Source organism: Sminthopsis crassicaudata, chromosome 5 (genome assembly GCF_048593235.1).
Source record: "Sminthopsis crassicaudata isolate SCR6 chromosome 5, ASM4859323v1, whole genome shotgun sequence".
Lineage (NCBI taxonomy): Eukaryota > Metazoa > Chordata > Mammalia > Dasyuromorphia > Dasyuridae > Sminthopsis > Sminthopsis crassicaudata.
In genome coordinates this window covers 45,179,986-45,205,957 of record NC_133621.1, presented here as the reverse complement: position 1 = coordinate 45,205,957, position 25,972 = coordinate 45,179,986, and the positions used below count along the sequence as shown (strand labels likewise).

The window sequence follows — 25,972 nt, the reverse complement described above, 5'->3', positions numbered from 1 at the left end:
GGCAGACAGTAGAGCTCCAGAATGCCTCATTTACTAAGTTCAGCAAAAGGACAGACTGTTGCCGACCAGCTCTTAGCCTCCCTAGGAAGCACAGTGTCTGTCCTGACCGAAATAGATAGGATGTGCAAGGATCAAAAGGCACACTATTTAGCTAGCTAAAATAATAGCGACGCCCTCCCCGCTCCCCTCCCCCCCAGGTAAACAAAAAAATTAAGGGAAGAAAAATAATACCTATAAAAGTAAAGATTTTGAGGGCATTAATATCATGCCCTTGTTTCAAAGAGGCCAACTGTAGTCATCTGGGTATCTCTGATTTGTCACTTTAAACACATCCTAAAGATGCATTTAAGTTTTGTGTCTACCGATTTAAAATTAGATACTTCCTGTTAAAAATATTCATTATCTAAAAGATTTTACTTTATTTCCAAATATCTCAAATACCAGTTGGACTCTAGTGTATCACCTCCCAGATCTAAAAATTCTGGGAAGAAAAATAAAACCAAAAAAAAAAAAAAAAAAAAAAAAGAAGGTGAATGTACCCCATGTAATAAGCAGCAGGCAACAATCATGGCCTCTTCCGGCCCGCGGCTTCAGGTTCTAAAAACACAGGAGCACTCATGCATTTGGGTAGCAGAAGCCGTAACTTTCACAGTTGAAGTTTCCTTTACAACATTGCACTTTCTGGCAGGGAGATCTCAGGGGTCCGAGGGTTATGCTGACTCTGGACCTGATCCAGTGGCCTTCTTTTTCTTCTTCTTGCCATGTTTCTTGTGCTTCTTTTTCTTTTTTGTCTTTTCCTTTAAAAGAATTATACAATAAGCATCATTACATTTAAGATAAACAAAACCTATCACATAAAACCAGAAAAAAGACTTTAGAAGGAAAATCATAAATTATAATAAAGTTATTATATATTATATAATTTTTTTTTTACAATTTAATTTTTTTTAAATTACATTTTAAGTTCCAAACCATCACCTCTTTCCTTCCCCACACTGTACTAGAGAAAGCTACCATTTGAGACAGGTGAGAATGAGTGTGTGTGTGTGTACATGTATGTAAAACCACACTATACATACTTCTATTTATCATTTTTTTCCTCTAAAAGATGGATAATATCTTCCTTCATAGATCCTTTGTAGTTAACTTGAATATTTATGGTACTCAGAATAACTTAAGTCATTTACAATTATTCTTTGAATAATATTGCTATTACTGAATACAACATTTTTTTGGTTCTGATCATTCTAATAAAGCTTTGTTAAATCAGGTTGGCAATACAACCAAATAGTAACCCAATAATGATATTCAAAACAAGGAGGAAATCAACTGTATTGTGATTTTTCTTAAAAATTCTGTCAGGATAATGTCTAAAGCGAAAGTCTAGGGATTTGTTGCTATATCAATGATTGAAGGAAATATAAAAATTTAGTTTAGTCTAATAACTAACTAGGATGGAAAAAAAAATTCATCTAAGTTCATAAACCCCCTGAAATCTACCTATAGATTCTTGAGGGATGGGTGTCTGTGGCGTATAGGATAAGCAGCTCTGATCTATAGATCCCAACTTGTTAATTTACCACATATGAACAGCAGAGAACTCCTTATACACATGTGGAAAGTATATAGTTACCATGTTACCTATTAATTAAAAATCTAAGTTCTAACTAAGTGTTCCCTTTTAAGAAAATTTCATGAAATTATGCTTTAATATCTGGTCCCAATTTATGATTTCATTTTTCATCATTTCACAGATTCTAAGGTTCAAAAAGGACTTCAGTGACCAGCGAGAACAGCTTTTATCTGAAAAAGAATTCTCTTCCACATACCCAGTTAGCCAAACCTTGCTTAAAAACAGGGAAACCGTGAGACATGTTATGTCCTGGAAAGATGTACGATTGATCCTGCCTCTTGTGATCTGACAAGTCACCACCTTTGGGTCTCAGTTCCTTCACAGATAAAATGAGGGTTGGATGGGATGACCTTTCAAATCCATAATTCTTATATGTTCCTATAATCTTTGCTTTTCAGTGTAGGAAAAAGCTATTACCTCCTATGGCTATTTATTTCACTTTTGAAGATTATTACAATTATGACACTATCTTAAAAGAGAAAATAATTGTATTGATGTTGAGATTTAGATGATATAACAGCAATGGAGAACATTTTGATTAAGAAAGTTTGTCAGATCAGGAACATTAAATTTATTACTGTTAAATGCTATGGCAGATACATTATGCAACCTTTGGCTACTATCAAATATGTAAATAGACAAGAGCCATAGAATATTGCTTTATTAAAATGTTTGAACTGGAATAATTTGGAGGACTGACTTGAGACCAAAAGGAAGCCAGTGATTTCTTATTTTTGTTAGAGTTATCTCCCAAGTCTCGTGCACTTTCACTGGCTGTCCTCCATTTCTGGAATATTCTCCCCTCCCCACGTTGGCCTCCTGTATTCTATGGCTTCCTTCTCGTCTAACTCTAAAATTTAATTTCGGTCCTTAAGATTAAATCTTCGGATAAATGCATATCTCAATTATGACCTTACAGATTTATTGAATTTTCAATGGAAAGGTGGCATAGGATAGTCTTGACCTTCCTTCTTCTAAGTTCTCCAGTGCTTTCTTGTTCTCTAGGCCCTTTTTTAGCTCAATGAGTAGAGCATGTTGTCCTCACTGTCAATATTACTAAAGTTGTAGCTGAAATCATCATGGAGCCAAAAATAGATTTGAAACTCTGGCTCCACTACTAAACAGCCACCTCGTACCAAATGCTGTTGCCCCAAGCCTCTGTCTCCTTGGTAAAATATAGAAGTTGGATGAGATCTTCTAACTGTTCTATTCTGACCCTGAGACAATTTTAGTGAGGAGTTTCACTCAAATGCAGAATGAAGTGCAACAATGATTTTTCAGGACAGCTTTCTTCAAAATTCATTATTACATCAAAATCCAAAAAGGCCTTTCATCTTTGCATAAAAACCATTTTCACTATAAACTATTTTCTAATGGTATTTGAAAATTATTATCATGCATATAACATACCCCATCCAAATCCCTTGTTATGATCAATTTGCTCTCCTAGCTAATTCTCATCAAGTTTGTGCTTGAGGCATAGAGGAAGACCATTATGTCACCTCTTCAAGAATTTATGCTCAGGTATCTTAGAAAATAACTTAGTACAAAGACTATATAACTTTTCATTATTCTAAGAAGATGCGAAAAGGTTAAATGATGAAATTTAAGAAGTTAACTACTATTCACTTTTGAGTTTCAAGAAAAAAAATTTTAATTGAATGTAAGTGAATATAAATGATATGGCTATAGTCTTCTCACCCCCTCAGTGCTTCCTCCTCCCCTCCCCCCCATCCAAGTTAAATGAACATTTCTCTTAATATTAGTACATACTAAGTAAACATTATCTTGAACACATAGGCATCATGTAATACTAAACTGTGATTCCAAAAAATATCAGCACATAGAAATTTACTACGGCAGGACATCTTTTTCAGTGGACTGCCCAGTATTTACCCAAAGTAAATCATTTAGTCTGATCAAGTCTCTGTTTCCTTATCTAAAAAACGGGGACAATAATGTCAGCATTACTTCCCTCTCATGAGGGAAAGTTATAAAGTCAAAGAAAATAATGTACGTAAGTTGCTTCGAAACCTTAAAAAGTACTATAAATGTGAATGATCCCTGTTAATAATGCTGGTATTACCAGAATACAAGACAACATCAGTAATACAGATGTTACCACAGTAGATTTTTATGACTGATAAATTATGGTTCTAAACCCTCATTATGACTAGGTTATTTATTCCATTAAGCTTATTTTTCCTTACTCCTGATCCATAAAACTATTCTGTTATCCTATAAGAATATAAGTGATACTTGCTGTGGTCTTTTCTCGCTCCTCACTGTTTTTCTTTTTCTTTGCTTGTGCCTAAAAAAAAAAAAAAAACCAAAAAACAAAACAAAAAAAAAAAAAAAAAAAAAAAAAAAAACAGACAAATTTTAATGAACTATCCTATGAAACTTGCAAAAATAAGAATGAGATTTTTATCTAATAACCTAATATAACCAGAATCTCATAAAAAACTTCAAAAAGTTTTAATGTAATGTTCTTATATAAAATATTTTAAATAAATTTAAGTTATATTGCTATATGAAGAAACATTAAATAAAAAAATCTTTAAGTTCCCATATATAAACATGAACTATATGTTAATTTTTTCCTCTCCTTTGGAATCTGATATAGTACTATATGTAGAGCAAAAATTTATATAAATCTATATGAGAGTCATTACTCATTTAAAGATGATTAATACAACAGTCCATTTAAAAGTACTCCTATGCCCTAGTGTTATGTAATGGTAAATCCAAGTCTCTGAACATTATAAAGGAAGTTCTCACAGGTCCTATCCAGCAAGCTAGAAGGATTAGGTCAAATTGCATATTTGACACCTAAAGTCCAGCCTAGCAAAATTTAACCACCAGGTGATAAATATTTTAATATCAAAGCAACCCAAACATTATAAATTCAAGGGATTGTACTTTGAAACGTGTGGTAAGGATTGAACTAGCAGACTACCTCTGAAATGTTATGTCCCTTGTTATTATAAACTTAATGATTAAGATAAAAAAATTCAAAACAAGAAGTGAAATCTCAAATAAAACCCTTAGTTTTCCAAACTGACACCCTCTCCTCATTAACGAGAGTCCTTCAGTGAGAGCAGCCACCTAATTGTATTTGTTTACAAGAGAAAGAAAGATCTCATCAAATATTCTGCTAAAATATTAGTAAACCAGCTCTTCAAAAAGGAAGTGTGGCTAGTTTGGCATACAATTATGTGACGCAAGATTATTGTAGTTGAATTTATTTCCAATTACAGATTGCACTGATTTTCTAAATGTCCAGGCATTTCATGGCTATCTATCCTGCCTGATGCAGCTCTGATTGGAGCTTCCATTCTAGTTTCCCCAAGGGCTTCTCCCTCCATGTTCCTGCACCATTCTTAGACACCAAATAATGCTGGTCTCCTTTTCTGATCACTTTTGCTAATTGTGTCCATTATGTCAGATTCTCTCAGCACATTGTGTAGCTTCCTATGTCTTTCAAAGTGGGTGAGATGCCCCAGGTTCAAACACAAATGCTAATACTTACATCCATGTGACTATGGTCAAGTCTAAAGTAAGACTGCTATAACTAACTTCACAAAGCCTGGTCTGTGGCTGCTATAACTCTTCCCTTTCCTCTTGATATGTAGAAAGATGTTTCCTAGATTTTCAAACATCCCAAACTAACAGCTGTAACCCAATGCTTTGCTAGCAAGTGCTGCAGTCTAATGACTACATTTCAAATATAAGAGTCTTCCTGCACAAAAGGCAGAAAATGAAAGGCTATTTTTAGAGCTGCTACTTACATCAATTCTCCACCCTCCCTTCCCTCATTCTCAAAATGACCTGATACAAAATTGAACAGTTGTGGCACCCTGTGCCCTTGGTTGGCAGTAAAAACCAAAAACAAACCTTTAATAAAATGTATTTGGGTACATGTTTGTGCAAGGATATTTGCTTTTCTTTTTCCTGGTGTGGAACCTGACCACAAAGTCACTGATCTAGAAATAACTGCCACCAAAAATAGGGATTTAAAAAAAAAGAACTTGATCATTTCCATTTTAAAGAAAAATACTATGACCATAGAGAAATAGCAATAAATAAGTCATTTAACCTAAATCATATTCACCTCTCATGTTTAAAATGGAGTAATATTTTTACTAATTACTTTATGGAGGTTTTGTGAGACAAAATGCTTTGTGAACCATAAAACACTGTAAGTACATAAATTGTCATTTCAAGTGCTAGATAAAAATCATGAATCTGATCTAAGCTGTTCTCCTGTTCAAATCTAGGCTTCACTCCACATGCTCTAGGCCAATGACTCCATTGGTTGCTCACCACAAAGGAATTTTGCCAATATATGTTCCTTAATTTTTCTTGTATGTGCTGTTAGACTGATGGCTTTTAAATGATTGTGGTTTTCACCGAGGCCCAGAAATGTTCATAAACTTGATGAACTCAAGACAATGTCACCCACAGATGGCAGCATATGGAGAAACTCGCCATCTATATGGAATCACCATTCTACTTGTGACTACCTTAATTCAATTATTATTAGGGATATACCCAAAGGTCAAAAAAGAGTTCCATATAGATTTAAACACTCACAGCATCAGTTCTGTGGTAGCAAAAAACTGAAAATAAGATAGGTGAGCACTGTCTGGGAAATGCCATAAGAATCAAGTTACATTTGGAATTTAGGGAAACAGGAAGATTAAAATGCACTAATCCTGACTGACTAAAGCAAACCTAAGAGTATAGATGACCATGACAATAAAAAGGGAACCAACACCAAAATACATCAGAATTCAGATAAATATGATACTCTTGACATCTGAGAATGGATGATTAATCACAATATAACATAATTAATCTGGTACTAGGCTTGGACATGGGTCGATCAATCCACCTTTGGCATATACCAGCTATTTACAGACAAGACAGTTCTCTGATTCATAATTTCCCCATCTGTATAATGGGGATAAAATCTGTTATTACATGTCAATTATTATTATTATTATTATTATTATTGCTTTATCCAGGTAAAAGGGGTAGATTATTGATATGCAATAGTACCTTAACTATCAGACTTTTTTAATTGGGGGGAGGGAAGTAAGAGCTCTGAGGACTCTGGGAAATTAAATTAATGTAAAAAAACCAAAAGGCCTTGATAAATTTTTTTTGTTCAAAGAATGTATTCACAATACCTAGGCAAATAAATTATAAACCTTTCTGCTTTTTGTTTTTTAAATTCTGAACCTATTTCCCAACTTTTTTTGGTCATTCTTTCCTTATGTCTAACTTAGTACTGAAGTCACCTGCTTTATAGTGATTTCCTTCAAATTCTTATATAATTTCTGTTTCTTTATCCTTTGTTACAGATATTGGAACATAAACTAAACCTATCTTCATGATGGTCACCTTGCTTACATTTCTCTGACAAAGTAGAAGTAGCAAATGTTCTATGGAATAAAGCTTCTTGCTGCCTTAGAATGAGGATGAAGTCCTTTTAAAATGAAAAGATCACTTTCAGCACCTTAATTTACTTTTCTCCAAGTAACATCCTTACATTTAATTGTAATTTTCTAAGTCTTCTGGTTTTCTTTAAATGTCAGTATTGATATGTTCCTTCATTAATTTAACAATTCACATGATTATTGAGCAAAGATAAAGATTACACAAGCAGGGTAATAACTGAAGTACTATTTATAAATATAACTTGGAATTATTCAAGGAAAGGTTATTAAATTGTTTATACCCATTAACTGAGAGATACCACTTTAAGATTACATTCTCAGAAAAATGGGACACTAATACACTGTTGGTAGGTAGAGTTATGAACTGATCCAACCATCCTGTGGAACAAATTAGAACTATGCCCAAAGGGCTGTAACATTGAACATACCCTCTGATTAAACAGTGTTATTACTACTGGGCCTGTATCCCCAAGAGACCATAAAGGAGGGAAAAGGATCCCATATGCAAAAATGTTTGTGGCAACCCTCTTTGTAGTGGCAAATAACTGAAAACTGAGTGGATGCTCATCAATTGGAGAATGGCTGAATAAGTTGCAGTATATGAATATAATAGAATATTATTGTTCTATAAGAAACTATCAGCAGGATGATTTCAGAGAGACTTGGAAAGACATACATGAACTCATGCTAAAGTGGGGTAGAACCAAGAGAACATTGTAAACAGCAACAACAAGATTATATGTTGATCGGGGCAGCTAAGTGGCAAAGTGGATAGAGCACTAGCCCTGAAGTCAGGAAGACTTTTTGTTAAATCTAATTATTTCAAGTCCTGAAAGTGCCAAGGAATACATTTAAAATATAACTAATCAGTGAAAGGACTGAAATAAACATTTCTCATGATTAGAAAAGACTAAATTAGTAGGAATTTTTACTAAATAAAAAGCTAGATGAATCATTAGGTCAGATATATTAGCAGTCATAATGAACATGAACAGAAAAAAACAACCTAGAAAATATTACTGTATTTCGTCATGGTAACTATTCTAGCACTTCCTTTTTCAAATCTCACTACTTCTATGACCTTCAAACACCTCTTCCCTTTATTTTCTTATTTCACCAAGATTAATGTTAAGCTAAGTACACACTGATATTCTATCATTTTGGGGGGATTATTTTTGTTTGGAGACAATTAGGGTTAAGTCACTTGCTCAGGATTATACAGCTAGGAAGTGATAAGTGTCTGAGGTAGGCTTTAAACTCATACTGCTAAATTCAGGGATGGTGCTACAATATTCTGTCAAAATAGAAAATGTACTCAAAAATGACTAATTTGTATAACATTTCTGTGCATATTGAAAACTACATATAGTAGCTAATGAAAAACAAATCGTGGTAGAGTTTTAAAAAAAGAACAAAACATTTGTTTTATACTGCAGAAATGTAGAAATTTAATATTAAAATGGCCATATAATGTCTTACTATTTTCAGTAAATTCTTTAGGACAAAGCAAAATATAACTTTAAAAAGTATTCAATTTTAACATGAATTGATTTTATAGAAAAGGCATTTTATCTTTTGAAGAAAATACATTTTAAGTGGACTTAATTTCAAATATATTTAAAGCTTCTGAGACAAGTTACATCAATTCAATCTAAACAACATTTAAATTTATTGTTTAGAGTCTATCAAAAGTAGACATTAATCTACTTTAGTATATTCAAATGTAAGATTTATACTCTTTCATTTCTTTCATATTCTATCAATGAAGTTATTTAAATTTCTCAAATGTTTACAAGTTTTATTCTTCTTTGCTTATTTAGTATATAAAAAATTGAAGCATTCAAAAAACTGAAGAAAACATTCAATTTACATACTAACCTCTTCTGTACAATCTGGTTCTGATAAAGATTCCGATGAAACAGCTTTATCTTCAGAATTTATCTTCTTTCTTTTCTTGCTCAGACTTTTGATATCCTATGAATTATTCAAAATTATTTCTATTTTGAATGAAGATTCAATTTAATCATAATAATCATCTTTAAAATGTTATTTTCATTTCTACAAATGATAAACTTGGAGAGGTTATGTTTTGTATAACCCTAAAGTTTCATAGGAGTTATTAATTTAGTAACAAAACATTTTATTTAAAAAATCCACACTACTCAGTTGCAGGTTTCTATTTTTTCACGACTTACTAAATTATATCTAATATGTATGTAAGTGTGTATATATTTAAAAATCAACCCACAAAACAATTGCATAATTAACTGTTTCACTCTACCTCAATGCCTCACACTAAAGGCTACACATGTAGCAGGTTTAAAAAAAAACTTGCTGGTTCCAACATTTTTTTTTTTTTTTATTTGCAAATACTGTGCTTTACTAACTAATAATGATTGATGAAACAATTCATTAAATTATGCTATGTGAATGTGGCCTAGTATATTCCCATATTATATAAAAAATGACAACATGAAAATTTCTGAGATATCAGAGAAAACCTGTATGAAGTGATGAAAAATGGATAAAATCAAGTAAAAACAAGAAGAAAAAAAAAAACCCCACAGGTTCCATCAATATTAAAAAGAAAAAAAAATCCACTTTTTGTGGAAATATTTCAATACAAGGCAAAACTAGGGAATCATCATTTACAATATAAAATTAGTGTTCAAAAAACTCTCAAACTGATTTAATATATTTAAGTGTGTATTAACAGATCAATGACATAAAAGATATTTATAGAAAATCTTCTTAATAGTTAAGAGTACTCCATTTCTCAGCTATATCTAGAGAACTGGGTCAAATATGTAAAAATACAAATCATACCCCAATTGATGAATAGTCAAAGGATACAAACAGGCAGTTTTCAGACAAAGAAATCAAAATTATCTTGTCATATGAAAAAGTGCTCTAAATCACCACCGATTAGAGAAAAACAAATTAAAACAACTTTGAGATACCATCTTCTATCCATCAAATTGCTACTATAACAAAAAACGAAAATGATAAATGCTGGAAGGGTTATGGGAAAATTGAGACACTAATGTATTGTTGGTGGAGTTGTGAACTGATCCAACCTCCCTGGAGAATAATTTGAAATTATGCTTAAAGGACTATAAAACTGGGCATACTCTTTGACCTAGCAATACCATTACCAGATCTGTATTCCAAAGAGGTTAAAATAAAAAAGAGAAAAGGACCTATTTGTACAAAAATATTTATATCGGCTCTTTTTGTGATGACTAAGAACTGGAAGTTGAAGGGATGCCCATCAACTGGGAATGGCTGAACAAGCTGTAAGTATATGTAAGTATAAAAGAGTATTATTATGACAAGCAGTAACAAACAGGATTTCAGAAAAATCTGGACTTATATGAACTGGTACAAAGTGAAGTGAGCAGAACCAATAGAACATTAATAGCAATACTGTATGATGTACAACTGTGAATGACTTGGCTGTTCTCAGCAATATGAGAGGACACATGATGAAAAATGCCATTTATATTTAGACAAAACTCATATTGTCTGAATACAGAAGGAAGTGTACTATTTTTTACTTTCTTTTTTTTTCTTTGAATTTTCTTGTACAAAATGACTAACATGAAGATGTTTTACAGGTATAACCTATATCAGACTATTTATTAGAAGAAAGAAGGAGGGATGAAATTCAGAACTCAAAACTTTAAAACATCAAATGTTAAATTTTTTTTGTACATGTAACTAAGGGAAAAAATAAAAATCTTATTTTTAAAAAATTAAAAAAAAAAAAAAAAAAAAAAAAAAAAAAAAAAAAAAAGGAAAATGGGGGGGGGGGAATTAGGGTTATCCAAAAGTAGGGTAAGTGGAGCTAATGGATTCCTAAAGACTCAGTTAATGGATTTCTAAAGGCCCTTCAAGAAAAGACTACCTGATTATTTTGCTGGGGATACTACAGAAGATTCCTGTACAATTAAGTAATTAGAATGGATAGCCCTGATATGTCTTCAAATTCTAAAATGCTATACAAGTTATGACCAATTCCAAAATTAATAAATTAAAATAAAAAGAAAAATCTGTGATGTTATTATGTGAACTGGGGAAATTTAAGTAAATCTTTTTATAAATAAGTTCTTCAAGATGCATCTATAGAAGAAAACAAGGTTCAACTGTTACCAAAGACTTGTTTTTAAATGACTTGATTCTATACTAAAGATATTTAGCTGAAGAAAATACACTTTTAAATATATTTAATTCCAAATATAATTAAAAGCTGAGAAGCTACAATGCTTGTTTAGATCATTTAGTCTGTTTAAAGTAGATTTCATCAAAAAAAATTAAAAGGTCCAAAAAGAGGAATGTATTTACTATACATTTTCTAACTAAAATTGGTAAATATGATAAGTTTTTAAGTTATTCAAAAGCACTTAATGTAGAAATATTAACTTTAAAAAATATTTTAAAATATTTAGAATTTTACCTTCTCTCTCTCATGTTCATCTTTAGACTTCTTTTTTTTCTTAATGCTGTCCTAAAGAAAGTGAAAATATCAAATTTTAATATAGTAATTATAGTAAAAAAACATATATTTGTAACTGTGATGGATAAAATGCAAATACTAGGTTCATTATAATTAAAACAGAAAAATTATGGAAGTCAATCTTTATATCGAAGAAATTTATTCCTAACCAAGTTAGCTCTAATACTATTATCTGTCCTTCAAATGCAAATTACATTTAAAATGGATGATTTGCTTTTAACAAGTGTCACAAATTATCTTTGTTTTTCAAATGGTAATACAAGGGGGAAAGGGTTGTTAAATCCAAAGCCCACAATGCTCAGGCTACTTATGCTGAGTTATTGTCAAGTAAGCTGAGACCTAATTCTATTGCTTTACTTCAGTCATTACAATTGCTCAATCTTGGGCAATTCTATCAAATGGGAAAAACCTGGGAATTATCTGTCAGGCAGTTATTTTCCACCTATATTTTATAGAATCTTTCCTGCTTAAAAATAAATCTTCTCATTTGGCACATATACCAATATTAACATACAAAACCTAAAACATGCTATTATTATCTTTTGTTTTTTCCTCTGCCTCTAATAAAATGAAAGTTAATTGGATTTATCAATCTCTGTGCAGTCTCACATCCATCCCTTCTTTCCTATTCCTTATCAAAGTCAAGCTTTCCTAGATTATTGCCAAATCTTCCTAAATAATATTCTAACATCTAGGCTGTCCTCCTTCAAACCAATCCTAACACTAGTGCCACTTCAATTTTTAAAATGTACCTATCTAATTTCGTCAGTCTTCTGCATAAAGCATGAAGAAGGCCTTGAAGACCACTTGGTTGGTAGGAATACTTAGCACGGTGAAAATGGTGGTGTGTGGGGGTACATGTGTGTAATATGATGATGAAAACATAATAGCTCTCTTCAATATTTTAAGAGCTGTTATGTGGAAGAGTGATTAGATTGGGTCTGTCTGGTCAAAATGGGCAAAAATGAAGTAATAAGTGGAAGTCACCAAGAAAGCAGTCTATAACCGATGTCTGAAAAAACTATTTCAAACCCAGTCATCCAATGGTAGGATGGGTTGCCTTCAGAGAAGATGATGAATTCTCCTTCCTTGTTGGTTATTAAGCAGAAGCTAAAAGACCATTTATTGGGTTTAAGAGTAGAAATTCCTTTTGTGGGCGAGTTGGATCTTCCTTTCCATAGACCTAACAATATTTTTTAAAGCTTTTCAATTTGTATTTTGTATTATAGCTATTTGATTTTCTATCGTTTCTCACTACTAGATTTTTAAGCTCCATGAAGACAAGGACTACCTTATTTCTAACTCTCCCAAAGACTAGCATGGGGTCATGCATATCATACGCCTGTTGCACGAGGCTTTTTTTTTTTTTTTTTTTTTAAACTAAAGTAGAGGTCACAGCTGTTCATCTTTCACCTTTGCTAGTAGGGAGTCTGCCACTTGGGATACTTCCTGAGATTGAATGCTCCAATATTCTTGTTTATCTCCTTAACTCTATAGTTTTACTCTCAGTCTGGAATTTTGAATCTTGGTGCTCATTATATAGTACCATCTGTTTTCATTGCAATGAACTCCTGTGGTTGAGCCACAGGCCTCTTCCTATTTCCCAGCCACCTTTTCTGAAATGTGTGCGCATCTGTGCCACATTCAGCAGAATAAGATCTGCCAGGGGTGTTCTCAATGACTTTCACTTTGCTCCTGAAGTTCTGGTGTGTCATCTCTTCACTCCCGGACAATAATTTTCAGTGGGTGATGGAAGTGTTTGAGGACTGGACAGTGGAGAAATGATGTTTTCTTAACTTGAAGCTACTTTTGTATGAAAAGGAACATGATCAAAGGAATCTTGGCTCTTTATAGGATACCAATTACAAAATTAATAACTAGTAGGGGGAAGATTCAGGTATTTACAAATCAAGTGTTAGGAGTTAAAGCTAATTCAAGGATTCAAGGATCAGAAACCGAGATAAAAATCTAACATGTTAAAAATTATTACTGCAGCACAGGGGCAATGTTCCCAGCAAAGGCTTTGAGTCTTGCAGGCCATGTTGTTCCAAAATGTTCCTGACAGATTTTTTGGAATACAGTTCCAGACACTAGAAACAGGATAAACATTGTTTGGCAGGTGCTTGCATAAGACAAAATATAAAAAAATCTTTGCAAAAGTCAAGCTAAATAAATAAGCAATTAATGGAATTTCTACATGGAAAGCAATTAAAAATAGAAGTTCTAGCCTCTAATTACAAACGCCAAAAGAACTGCCATTGAACTCTGTGTTACCTTACTATCTGATTCAGATTCTGATATGGAGCATTCTGAAGATCTATGTGAACGATATTTCTTTTTTCTTCTTTTTTTCCCTTGTTTCTTATCCTATACAAAATATTTAAGAAAAAAAAATGGGTTTCTATATCATTAAACTCTCCTAATATAATTTTTTGCATTTTATTTATTTCTTACCTTAATCAATTAATGAAAAAGATTAAAAAGGGATTAGTTGTCTTAGATAATTGCCAATTATCAATCTACAAAGACTTTATTGAATCTGCTAATTTTTACAATCCAATTCAACAAATATTAAATGCCTACCATAATCAAGAGAGGGAGGCAGGAATGGCAGATATTGGACTAGTCCTGGAATCATGATGACCTAGATTCAAATACTATTTCTAACATATATTAAATATGTGACCATGGGCAATTCATTTGATCGTGTTTTAGGAAACTCTAAAAGAATACTTAATTTGCACTGATAGAGCTTGCATACTGAGAATTTTACACAAATGGGCTCATGGATCTAAAACCTTCTAATTCCTGCCTGAATGCCTGGCGCCATGCTAAGTTCTAGGAATACAAAGACAAAAAACCACTACCAGTCCTTACTCTTTAAGGGCTTATACTCTACTTGCTAAGACAGAAGGGGAGGGAGATTGAATCTACAAAGAGTGGTGATATGTGGAGATACACAATACATACACAAATAAGAGTAATACAAAATAGGGAATATAGGAAGAAAACAGTGCTCCAGCAAAATATGGGGAGAAAGCACTACCTTGGAGGATTCAGGAAGGCCTCTAATTGAAGGCAAAGAGAAGGTGTGCACTTCAGGCACTGTGTGTGAATGCTCTGAATTTGTGTAATAGGGAGTCCAGGATGTAGCGTATGAACAAGAGTAGTGACTGAGTATTTCTGAGTAGATAAGGAACAGGTTATCCCTGTACTTAGCAAGATTATTTTGGTAGCCCAGTCAAAGAAATAGAAAGGACAATGTGGAGGCTGGAATATCAATCTATGATTATTATAGCAGTCAATGCCAGAGGTGAGGAGCATCTGAACTCAAGTAGTGGCCACAATAGTGGAGAGTTGGGATGGATCCAAGAGATGTTGAAAAGAACAGATCAAAGTCTTAGGCAATTACTGGTTCCTGGAGTACAGGGGAAGGGTTCATCATAGCACTACCTTGCTGTATGATCTTGAATTAAGTCAAAACCACAAGCCTCAATCTCCTTAAAATGTGGTGGCTGAACTGCTCAGCTCTTAACATTCTAGGATTCCAAGAAGTATTTATTGATATTCCCTATTTTAATTAACTTGTGAATGAACATAGTAATTTCACAAAAGGAGCAAAAAAATATGAAAATAATGTTCCAGTTTAAATATATAGTTTCTCAACTAATCTATACCAAAGCTTTTATCACATAAACATGACTAATCAAGGGTTTTCAACTAAAACCTTTGAATAAAACTTTTCTAATAGTCTACAACATAATGAATTTTCTCAATGGGTTTTGATACAGTGTATTTAACACATTTAAAAAGTTTTAGAACACCATATTTCATGCAGTATATTAAAAACAACAATTCACTCTTACCTCATCTTCTGAATCTGAAGAACTGCTGGAAGAATCAGAGCTTGATGAAGAAGAGGATGAAGACTTGACCAAACACAAAACAATTAAAGATTGTGAGATGCAGAATTTGTTCATTTCATTGTGCCTCACCAAATTATTTAAAAAAAAAAAAAAAAAAAAAAGGATAAATTTATCAAGTAAGGTAATAAAAACTCATGTTCTTAAGAATCATTGAGGTTTTTTTTTTTAAATCAAGATTTCCCTTTCCCCCAACTGTTTAGATGTCACATCTTTAAAGAAAGCTCGATTTTAAAGTGCTCATATTTAAGACAAATGCTATTCAATTATTCTGCTTTAACATTAACGAAGGAGCCCCATGTTTATAGGAGGCCATCATCTTTTCATCACGAACACTAGCTTCTGCCCAGTTTTTTAATCTGAGGCATATTATTAATAAAACAAATCATCCTTACTTTTCAGGGCCTTAATCCATTTACATTTGGCAAAAAGGGAAGAAAAAAAAGGAAAACGTTGCTCACCCTACCAGATTTCTTCTTTTCCTTTTTCTTTCTCTAAAAAGAAATAAATGTGTCAAGTTGTGATTAAATTCTTCAAATCAGAAGTCCAAGCAATAAGATGATCTCAGTTTCTAAATGCATCATTAGCAGTAGGTAAAATATGATGGAATTTAAATATTGGACTACTTTATAATTTGTTAATCAAGAGGCATTAATTAAGATACCTAATGTGCCAGCTACTGTGATACAAACACAAAATTAAAATAATCACTGCCCTTGAAGAATTGAGAGCCAATAAAACATCAAAAGGAGTTTCACCTCTCTTTTCTTTGACGAACTCTCACTTCCACCCAACAATTTCTCTCTGTGCTTCTCCAATTCCTTTTTCCAGTTCTGGGAGGGGAAAAAAAAAAAAAAAAAAAAAAAAAAAAAAAAGAATAAACACCATATTACAAACAATTCCCCTCTTATAAAAATGACTCAGAGTGAACATGATGGGTAGTTCAACAAACATTTACTAAACGAATGTTTTTTTTTGTGGGCTGATCTCAGAACCTAATCATGCTTTTTTATACCACTGTTTATGAGGAGATGTCTTCTACGTTCCAAACAAATGACTTAAAACTTTTATAAAGCAACCCATTCATTGATGACTGACTCAATTTGTAATCATCCCATTACCAAACAAATGGTGGGGCTACACTTCTATATGCAATTAAACTGTTTCTTTATCTATAATGTTAGACATCTTGTCTAACAAACTAATTTTCAGTTAAAAATACAAATACTGATTCTTAATTCAGTCTGTGACTGTCCAGCCACTTTTCATCTTCTCTACATGGTATTTTCCTGGGAGGGATGAACTGACTTTTTCACATATCCTTCTCCTGAAGAAAGTTATCACATCATGAAGACAAGCATGTGCCATTGATGCCTTTTGTTCTTAATTCAGCTACACTGAATATAGTCTTCTGGCACTTTATTCTGCATCAGCTCATCATTTCTCCCATAATTCTTAATATTTGTCACTTTTAGTGCACAACAGCCAATTGCACTCATGCTTTATTAAGCCAATTCTCAATGACCATCTACTTATTTTTAGGTTTTTTTTTTTTTTTTTTTTTTTTTACTGCCACAAAAAAATGCTATGAACAATTCTTGTTGGAATACACAGGAGAGTTGCTGAAATAGATGGAAACCACCTGACAGTAGCTGCTTGGAGAGCCAACCCAGAATGGATTTCCTTTTGTGAGAGGATGACACAAGGAGACTGAGAGGAAGTTGCTGTTTTCTGACCTCTCTGAGAGACTGTTGCATTGTCTGATCTCCCTCCTCTTCCCTGTCTTCAATTTATCTCGTTCCCAATCCAAAACACCTGTGTCAGCAAAGGCTGCCTTGCAACTCCTTCAGATGTTATTATGCACAGCTGAGGAGGCTCTTGAAGAATTGACCTGTCCCATAACACATTCTATTATCTATGGACCACTTATTCATGTTCTTAACTTCTTTTAGGTATATATCTAACAGGGAAAATCAATGGGTTAAAGAGTCAAATATAAGATTTAATCAATCAGTTTAATCAATGTTTTCATATAATTCATAATTTTTTTTCAGAATGGATGAATTTATAATTCAGCCAATCTAATTTCCTTCAAGTTCATGAAACCTTGTTTTATTTTGCATTTGTTTTAATGATTTAGAACAACTTTAAACTGAAAACTTTTTTTTTTTTTTTTTACTGAAAACTTGCAATTTTTGTTTTTTGAAAACTATTTTCATCATTTGAAAATGGTTCTAAAATGGTTCTATCAAGAGTTGTAAAAAGAAACCCCCATTATTTTGGAGAATATGACCTTTTATACTTTGGTCACATATGCATTTGGATATGATCTAAAAACCCAAGGTTGGTCAAAGTGCTTTTCAGTTTTCTATCAAATGGGAAGACTCATGTTCTAAGCTTTAATAGGCTACTGTATCCAATTACTTCTTGTCTGTTTATTTCACTTATCCTACTGATTTACTTTCCCGTACTGTAACCAGTTCCAAATAATTTTCATAGTTAATGTTTTAAAACACAATTTGATATCTGCTAATGCTACCTTAGCTCATTCCTATTTTTCCTTCCCATTACTTCCCGCTGAGATTCTACATTGGGGTTCTTAAACCTGGAGTGTGCAAACTTATTTTTTAAAATAGTTTTTAGGAATATTTCAATGCAAGTGACTTCCTTTGTAATTTTACTAATTTTATTTTCTGCATTTAAACATTCTAAAATAAGCCCACAGGTTTTACCCACAACAAAAAAGTTAAGAATCTCTGTTCTAGATCTTTTACTCCTCAAATTAATTTTAGTATTTTGTCTACTTATATTAATTTGAACAAACCTTTAAATTAATTTAGGTTCTCCTGTCATTTTTAGTTATATTGCCATAGTCCAGTTATGTGTATTATACTAAATATTTCTTCAATTATTTTTGATTTCTTTTATTTCTGTTTTTTATAGCTAGGTTTATATATGTCCTGAGTGAATACAGATATATTTACCAGATATTAAATTTTTTTTTTTTTTAAAAAACAAGATTTCTTTTTCTTTTTAGTCTGATTTTGTCACTATTTGAGGGGCAAAATACATTTTTCTTTTGACTTATATAAATACTTTCTCTAATATATTTTTTAATTTGTTTTGTTTAAAGATTTGAAATACTGTTTATCTGCCTATAATAGAATTTTAGTAGTCTTAAAGTGGATAGAATACTGAATTCAAAGCTGAACTCAGACACTTACTAGCTGTATGATTCTGGGCAAGTCACTTCACTCTGATTTGCCTCTGTTTTCACATATATAAAACTAAATTTAAAATGAAACATTTTATTTAAAGACTTTTTAAGGCAAAAAAGATATCTATGTAAAAAAGCACCAACCTCATTCATTTTTTCTTCAAATTCAGCCAATGCCTTGGAGCCTTTCTTTTTCTTTTCTAGCTGTTCTTTAACTTCTTCCCTTAAAAAACAGAACATAAGTTTATACTCAGAGATGATAATAACCACAAATTTCAAGAGCTCAAGAGAGATATTTTTAGAAAATAAGTCCCAAAAGAACATGATTATGTAATCATTTTCCTAATTTGAATATATTTTCATTAATGGGAAGGATGGAGAGAGTCCCTAAAAAACACAGGAAAGTTTCAGCAATGAATTCTGCTCAATAACTTTCTCAGAAACCTTTACACTGAACAAATTTCTTTTCCAACATTCTTTTAAGCCATCAATTAGAAATACTAATAACCATCTCATCCTAAATACTCCTGAGAAAAAAAAACTTAATCTTTGTCCATATCATTTGCTGTATTTACTAAAGTATCTATCTACTGACAAATCATTTCCTTATCTCAATTTCAAACATGAAATACAATAATTTCCCCTTAACTCTCCCAGTGAGTTGTCAATTATAGCAATCTTCCAATGGAGTGTAAGTTTCATTTAAAATAAAAGAATTAAGCATTATAAATACATTTCAACTATTACATCTTCAGAGGTCTTGCTCTGAAAGTCTCATGCCTATTGTCACTCTGTGGAATACTGACAAGGAAAAATAAACGAAATCTCTTTATTAGTGAACAGTACATTATATGCCCACATATTAAAACAGGTTTACTGAGTCAAAGAAAGCTGTTTCAAATAATGAGTTCTTATTCTCTAATCTAAAAAGAGGTCAAAAGATTATCTTAACATTTGACTAAGCTATAAAAGATCAAGACTATTCAAAAACATTTTTGAAAGAAAGTGGAACCTACCTTCTGAGATTTATTGTTTCTTAATGTAATAACTAACTGTATGTGATATATGAACCTATCTGATTTGATGTTAGAAGAGGGGAGGAATGTAGCCAATAAATGCTTAATAATAAACAAAATAAGTCTTAAGTATTTTTTTGGCAAACAAAATGTTTTTAAAAACAATGTAGTAAATAAATGAATAATTATTATAATTACCATGTGGGCCTTGGCCGGTTCAGATAATCCTGTATTGTTGGCCCTGCAGACTGAGCAGGACCTCGAGATCTGGCCATGGCTATTGGATTCATATATGCCTTGAAAAGGGGAGGAAAAAAAAGAAAAATTAAACCAAAATGATAATATTAAAAAAAAACCAAAACTGCTTTCTTTCCCTCTTACACAATATAAAAACTGAGCTAAAAAAGTCAGTAGTCAAAGAATTGTAAAAACTTATATTCACCAACTAAAATTGTCCTCTCTATTTTGAGAGAAAAAAAACAAAAAACAAAAAACTTAGTTTGGAAGGACATATTAAGAAAAAAAGGCAACTTCCTGTATGTCTCCAAAGTCTGTAATAGAGATTTTCTTCAGTCCAAGTAATTCACTCTTTAGTATTGGGTAGCACATTACTGTATTTTATTATTCAGAATCCTCAAAGATTGTAGTACACTTATAAGAAATATACTACTATATTTTAGAAATATTTTCAAGAAGGATTTAAGGAAAACAAAAAGCTTTTCTTGCCAGGTTCCTAAAGGTAAATATGTTGTTTTAATTTATATGCTGTAAAGTTCTTTTAGTTCTCTCTCATTCTCTTGGTCTTCATATTCAATTTACTCACATTGTACAGAATGTTGGCAGAATCAACATGACCACATTAATTATGTCAACCCATTTTTGACTAACAAAGGTCTCTGGTATAAGAAATATTCTTAAACTTAATTGTAAAGATTTAGACCTAAATGTTTAACACAGAAAAAGGAAAATCTGCTGCAACTGTTTATAAATGGAAGTAACATTCTATATGTAACAAAATCTTTTAAAAATTACCTTTTCTTATATTGTTGCAAACTTTGACTTACACATTTCCAGATTTTTTTTTGATAGTCAGCAACACCACCACTACCTAGCAGTAATTTTCTAATTAAAGATAATAAATAGATCTTTTGGAAATAATTTCTCACTTGAGCTAGAAGTGGTAAAATCACTTTAGTTTAGAGTATATAGGACCTTACATTTATTACAACACATTATTTAATCCCACCCCAAAATTTTTCAGAGGAAAATTAATCCCTAGCCAGGTAAATGACTTGTCCAAAGTTAGTGCCAGGACCAGGACTAGAGATTTCAGGTCTCCCAACTCATGTGCCAGTAGTTCCAGAACATGGCTAATGTTCTGAGGAGCCAATGGAGACAATTAAGTATTGGGTTGGACTGGCTAGAAGCATAAATTTAAATAATTCATTTTTTGCTATTGTATGCTTACAAAATTCTAGTCATCTTCCTTTGCTGTAGAATTCTAATCTGTGTAATGTGAAGAATGGCATCAATCAGAAGGCTTTGTTAATGCTCTACGGCTGTGTTCAATTACTAACATTGACAATAACAAATTGCTCCATTACACCTTAAAAGCAGCTTATGTTTGCAAATTGCCCAAGTTATCTTATAAGATGATACTATTTGCTAACATTTCTCTTTATTCTTTTTGGTTTCTGTCATATTATTTTTATATTTACTTTGGACAAAACAGGTTTTTTTTTTTTTTTTTTTTAAATAGATCACCTGACAATCAACACCTGACTAGTAAAGTTATTAATAGGTATCTCAAAAGTACAATCATTCAGGTTATAAACCTAATACTTCCACAGAGGCATGAAATCCAAACCCACATATACCATCAAGTGGAAAGTGGGAGTTTGGTCAAAAATATCCATTAACATCAGGTTAACCTGACAAGAAGCACTTGTGATCTTGGGTAGACGTTGCTAGACCTTGTGCTTAGCTTGACATGGTTTTTAAGAACTAAAGGCTCCTCTAGTTCTAGATGAGGCACAGATTACTCCTAGAGAACTTCCAGGGAAAAGTATGCCCAACGTATTTTTATTGACATCTATTTTGAATTTAGTCTTCAGCTCAACAAGCATTTTTTTTTCTTCTTTTGATGTACCTATACTTTAAAGAGGTATTTTCCCCTATCCGTCTGAGAGGTGATGTTATTTATTTCCAATAAAGGAGAGCGAATGAATTGTCCCATTTCCAGAAAGTAGATAATTTTATGGAACATTACAATGACTCCTTCACCCAAGTATTGTAAATTTCCAGATCAGACCCACCCATATTGAAACATAATTGTAAGAACATAAGTGAAAAGGAAACAATTTTTGGATTATCTGTGCTTTTGTATTTTTCCATGAATATAGCTCACAGAAAAGTTACCTTAAGTATAACTTCGTGCACACACGGCAAAAGGAAATATAAATGACTTTTCAATTATCTGTGCCGCTGTATTTTTCCGTTAGTACATAACTAATAGAAAATTAACTTGAGGCAAAAGATGACAAATGGAGAAGGAATTCCCGAGTAGGTACTTGGGAACAAAGGCAGTAATCGGTACGTGATATCTGACTTTGCCGGAGATGGATGTCTGTCTCAGAAGGAACACTGTGATTATTTATAAAGAACAGGAAAGGCATCTCAGAAAGCGGTTGTTACTAAATGCAGCCTCTCTAAATTACGGAGACCGGTTAATCCCAAACAAATTCACCAACGCGCAGGAGCTATTACCGAAATTGCCTACATTAGCAACAGTGGGGAGGTGCTCATCAGAACCGTTTGTACTGCTTTTAAATCCACCTGAGAAAATGAAGCATTAGAACTGCTTTGAAGTCCATTTTAGAAAGGTGGTTTTGGAGTCCACATTAGCAGGAAAGTCCCGCACCTGCCCCAGCCCAGGAATGAAGACGGGCGCGTTCCAGACCTGGCTGAGTGACCTTGGCACAGGGCTGCTGCCAGGATCGCGCTAAGACACGCCGCCGAGAGCTGGAAGGGACTCGGGGGTGGGAGTGGGGGAGGGAAGCCGGTTCAAACTCTCCTTCGGGTCCCAGTCCGTACAGTGACTACAAAAAGCCGAGCCTCGGGGTCTTTAATCCGACCGCCCGTTTACACTTATCCCCGGGCTGCCCGGGCTCCACAAGGGCCGCTCCGAGCTACGCCGCGAGGGGGTGAGCTTAGGGCTGACACCGATCTCTTTTTTCTCCCAAGCCCGCTCTGGCCACCGCAGCAAATCCCTCCGGGCTCCCGTTTCCTTAGCTACCATCAAGCCCTCGGGGATCCTTACAGCTGGTTAAAACACAAAACCAACCAGCAGGCCGAGGAGGGAGCTCGGGAGCCCGCAGAAGGCGGACTGGGGGTCTCGTCCCCCCTCACCTCGAACGGACACCTCCCCAACTTCGAGTCTCGGTCCTTCAGCCTTTAGGATTATCCCTTGGGGAGGGGGAAGGGAGTTTTAAAGCTGAAAAAATAAAACGCACGAGTTTGCAAAAGAAGCCAATTATAGAAAAATCATTTTAGGCGAGGCCGAGGCTGCCCAGGACCCCGGCGACCCCTCCCCTCCTCCGAGGACCTGAATTTAACAAAGGTCTCCGAGAGCCGGCCCTTACCGGGCGGCGAGCACAAAGCACGGCGGGCCTCGCTACCCGCCAGGGATGTAAATCGGCCCCCCGCCCCCAGAGAAGAGAAGCGACCCTCACTTAGGGCCGGGCGCCGGGCGTGCAAACGCCCCTAGTCGGGCTGCCCCGACCCTCTAAGTCGATTAGGCTTCAACGGAGGAAGGGGGAAGGGGCCCGAAGCGGGAAATGGAGGGGGCCGCGGGGAGGGGGAGGGGAGCGGAGCGGGGCAGCAGGCTCAGCCGGCTAGCGCGGGGGGCCGCCTGCTTCCGGGGCCTAGGAAGCGCTTTCGGGCTCACTCCGGACACCGGGTCCAGAGCGAGGCCACGCCGCGAGGGGCGGAGGGCGCTAGGGAAAGCGAGGCCCGAGGGCCCCCGGGGAGGCGGGCCGGATTCGGGGAGGCCCCGGGAGCGGAGGGCCGCGCGGCCGCCGAGGGAGCTGGGCCGCTGGGGCGGAAGCCTCCCCCGTCCCGCTGGCGCGGGACACTTACCACCCGGTTGTCCCTCTTGCCCATGGTGCCCAGCGGCTGCCCGCGCTGCTGCTTGACCGAAAGAACTGAGGGGCTGCGGGATCGGGCGGCTCCGGCGGCAGCGGGGCTCCTCCTCCTTTTACAGCCGAGCTCCCGCAGCGAGGGACGCCGCGCAGTGTCCAGGAGGCGGCTCCGCCGACGCAGCGCCCCCTGCGGCCCGGCGGGAAATGGGCCCTGCCGGCGCTCGGCTCCCGCCTTCTGCGCCTGCGCCTTGACTTCTCCCCATTGTGCTGCCCCAACCTCCTCCCCTTGATGCTCAGCTAGAGGCTGGCGCTCCTCCCTCCCTCCCTCCTATCCCCTCTCATCCCAGTCATTCTCTCCCTTCCTTCCTTCCTTCCTTCCTTCCTTCCTTCCTTCCTTCCTTCCTTCCTTCCTCCCTTCCTCCCTTCCTCCCTTCCCGTCCCTTCCTCCCTTCCTCCCTTCCTCCCTTCCTCCCTTCCTCCCTTCCTCCCTTCCTCCCTTCCTCCCTTCCTCCCTTCCTCCCTTCCTCCCTTCCTCCCTTCCTCCCTTCCTCCCTTCCTTCCTTCCTCCCTTCCTTCTTTCCTTCCTCCCTCCCTCCTTTCCTTCCAATCATTCAATGCTTGAGCATTTATTTATTTATTTATTTTTAAAAATATTTTTTACTTTACCAGATGTATGCATGGGTAATTTTACAACATTGACTAATTTCTAATTTTTCCCCTCCCCACTCAGGCTGACCAATACATGTTAAATATGTTAAAGTATAAATTAAACACAATATATGTATACATGTCCAAACAGGTGTTTTGCTGTACAGACTTTGAAACAGTGTAGTTAGACCGTGAAGGAAATCCAAAATGCAGGTGGACAAAAATAGAGGGATTGGGAATTCTATATGTAGTGTCATAGTCATCTCCCAGAGTTCTTTCGCTGGTTCAGTTCATTACTGCTCTCTTAGAACTGATTTGGTTCATCTCATTGTTGGAGAGGGCCCCGTCCGTCAGAATTGATCATCATACAGTATTGTTGTTGGTCCTGCTCCTCTCATGCTTGGGCCTTCGTTAAACAAAATGGAGAGAGTTGGGAATCAAGCAGCATTTTAAGAAGATGCTTTACACTCAGTCTCTCACTGATTGGTCACCGTTGAGTTCCAGGCCAAGCCCTCCTCGGGCACTGTTTGTCTCCTTTTTTGGCTCAGAGTGATTGCAAACAGCAGTTATATCTGTTTTGACTAGACACCCGAAGGGTCTTTCCCCACAGGTAGATTTTTTTTGATTAGGTAAAAAAAGAGGCCACTCTCTGCCTCAGCTATCTCCTAATCTTAAACACCTGGTAAATACTCTGGTAAAACCTTTCAGAATAATGTTTGGATTGCAAAGAAAACCAATCACACTGAAATATAACTATCTATTTATATTCATATATCTAATATTTTAGTCTCTCTGAAATCTGTGGTTGCCAACCTAAGAACCCCTGGACCCTTGAGTCTTTCCCGGTGCTAATCTGATACACACTTTTATTTTTCCTTAATTAAGGACATTTATTTCTCAATCAATCAGTCCATAAACATTTGGCTGCTTAAAAATAATGCCACCTGCTGGCTAAATTGTATGCACTACACTCTTTTGCTGGCTAATTAATTAGAAAGCTAGCCTGTTTTCTCTAGGTTGTAAAAAGGCAGGAAATAGCCATCTTGAGGATGGGTATCACTTTCTTAAATCTAGGCAAAAATCAGCAAAACAACTCAAACTCCAATTTGGAGCATTTTCGGATTTCTGAAAATTTTAACAACTGGCTCTTGTGAGCTGATACAAGCTATTACCAGTATACCCTCCCTTATGGTTGGAGATGGAAGCCCTGAGCCTGCAGGAGTGGTGGGTGGAGTTGGCAAGAGCTGTAGAGGAGAGTCATGGTCTTTTAAGTGTTTGAAAGTCTTCTCACTTTTGGGGATTCTGGCTTCCAGTTTTGAGAGAGAATGTGGTTGATGCAAATCCCACGTCAGATTACTATTGGAAAAACAAAGCTCTGGAAAGCAGCAGATATGAGAGGAGCTGAGAGTCTCCAT

The 25,972-nt window shown here is 35.1% G+C and overlaps 1 protein-coding gene across 1 annotated transcript; it reads right to left on the bottom strand.

Moving 5' to 3' along the window:
- Window positions 1-487: 487 nt before the first annotated feature.
- On the bottom strand, window positions 488-25,972 carry FAM133B (family with sequence similarity 133 member B). Its single transcript, XM_074269534.1, has 12 exons — window positions 25,730-25,972; window positions 23,908-24,186; window positions 19,969-20,066; window positions 18,899-18,977; window positions 16,296-16,370; window positions 15,999-16,031; window positions 15,481-15,543; window positions 13,889-13,981; window positions 11,555-11,605; window positions 8,977-9,072; window positions 3,893-3,944; window positions 488-797 (listed from the first exon to the last, which is right to left on the bottom strand). The coding sequence occupies exons 1-12, from the start codon at window positions 25,970-25,972 to the stop codon at window positions 616-618; spliced, it is 1,344 nt and encodes a 447-aa protein (XP_074125635.1). The 3' UTR covers window positions 488-615.

Coding starts and splice junctions, on each gene's coding strand:
- FAM133B (XM_074269534.1), bottom strand. CDS start 25,972: ATGGAGACTCTCAGCTCCTCTCATATCTGCTGCTTTCCAGAGCTTTGT. Junction 20,067..23,907: donor GCAAGAGGGACAACCGGGTG/GTAAGTGTCCCG, acceptor CCCCTTTTCAAG/GCATATATGAATCCAATAGC. Junction 3,945..8,976: donor AACCAGATTGTACAGAAGAG/GTTAGTATGTAA, acceptor TTTTTTTTTTAG/GCACAAGCAAAGAAAAAGAA.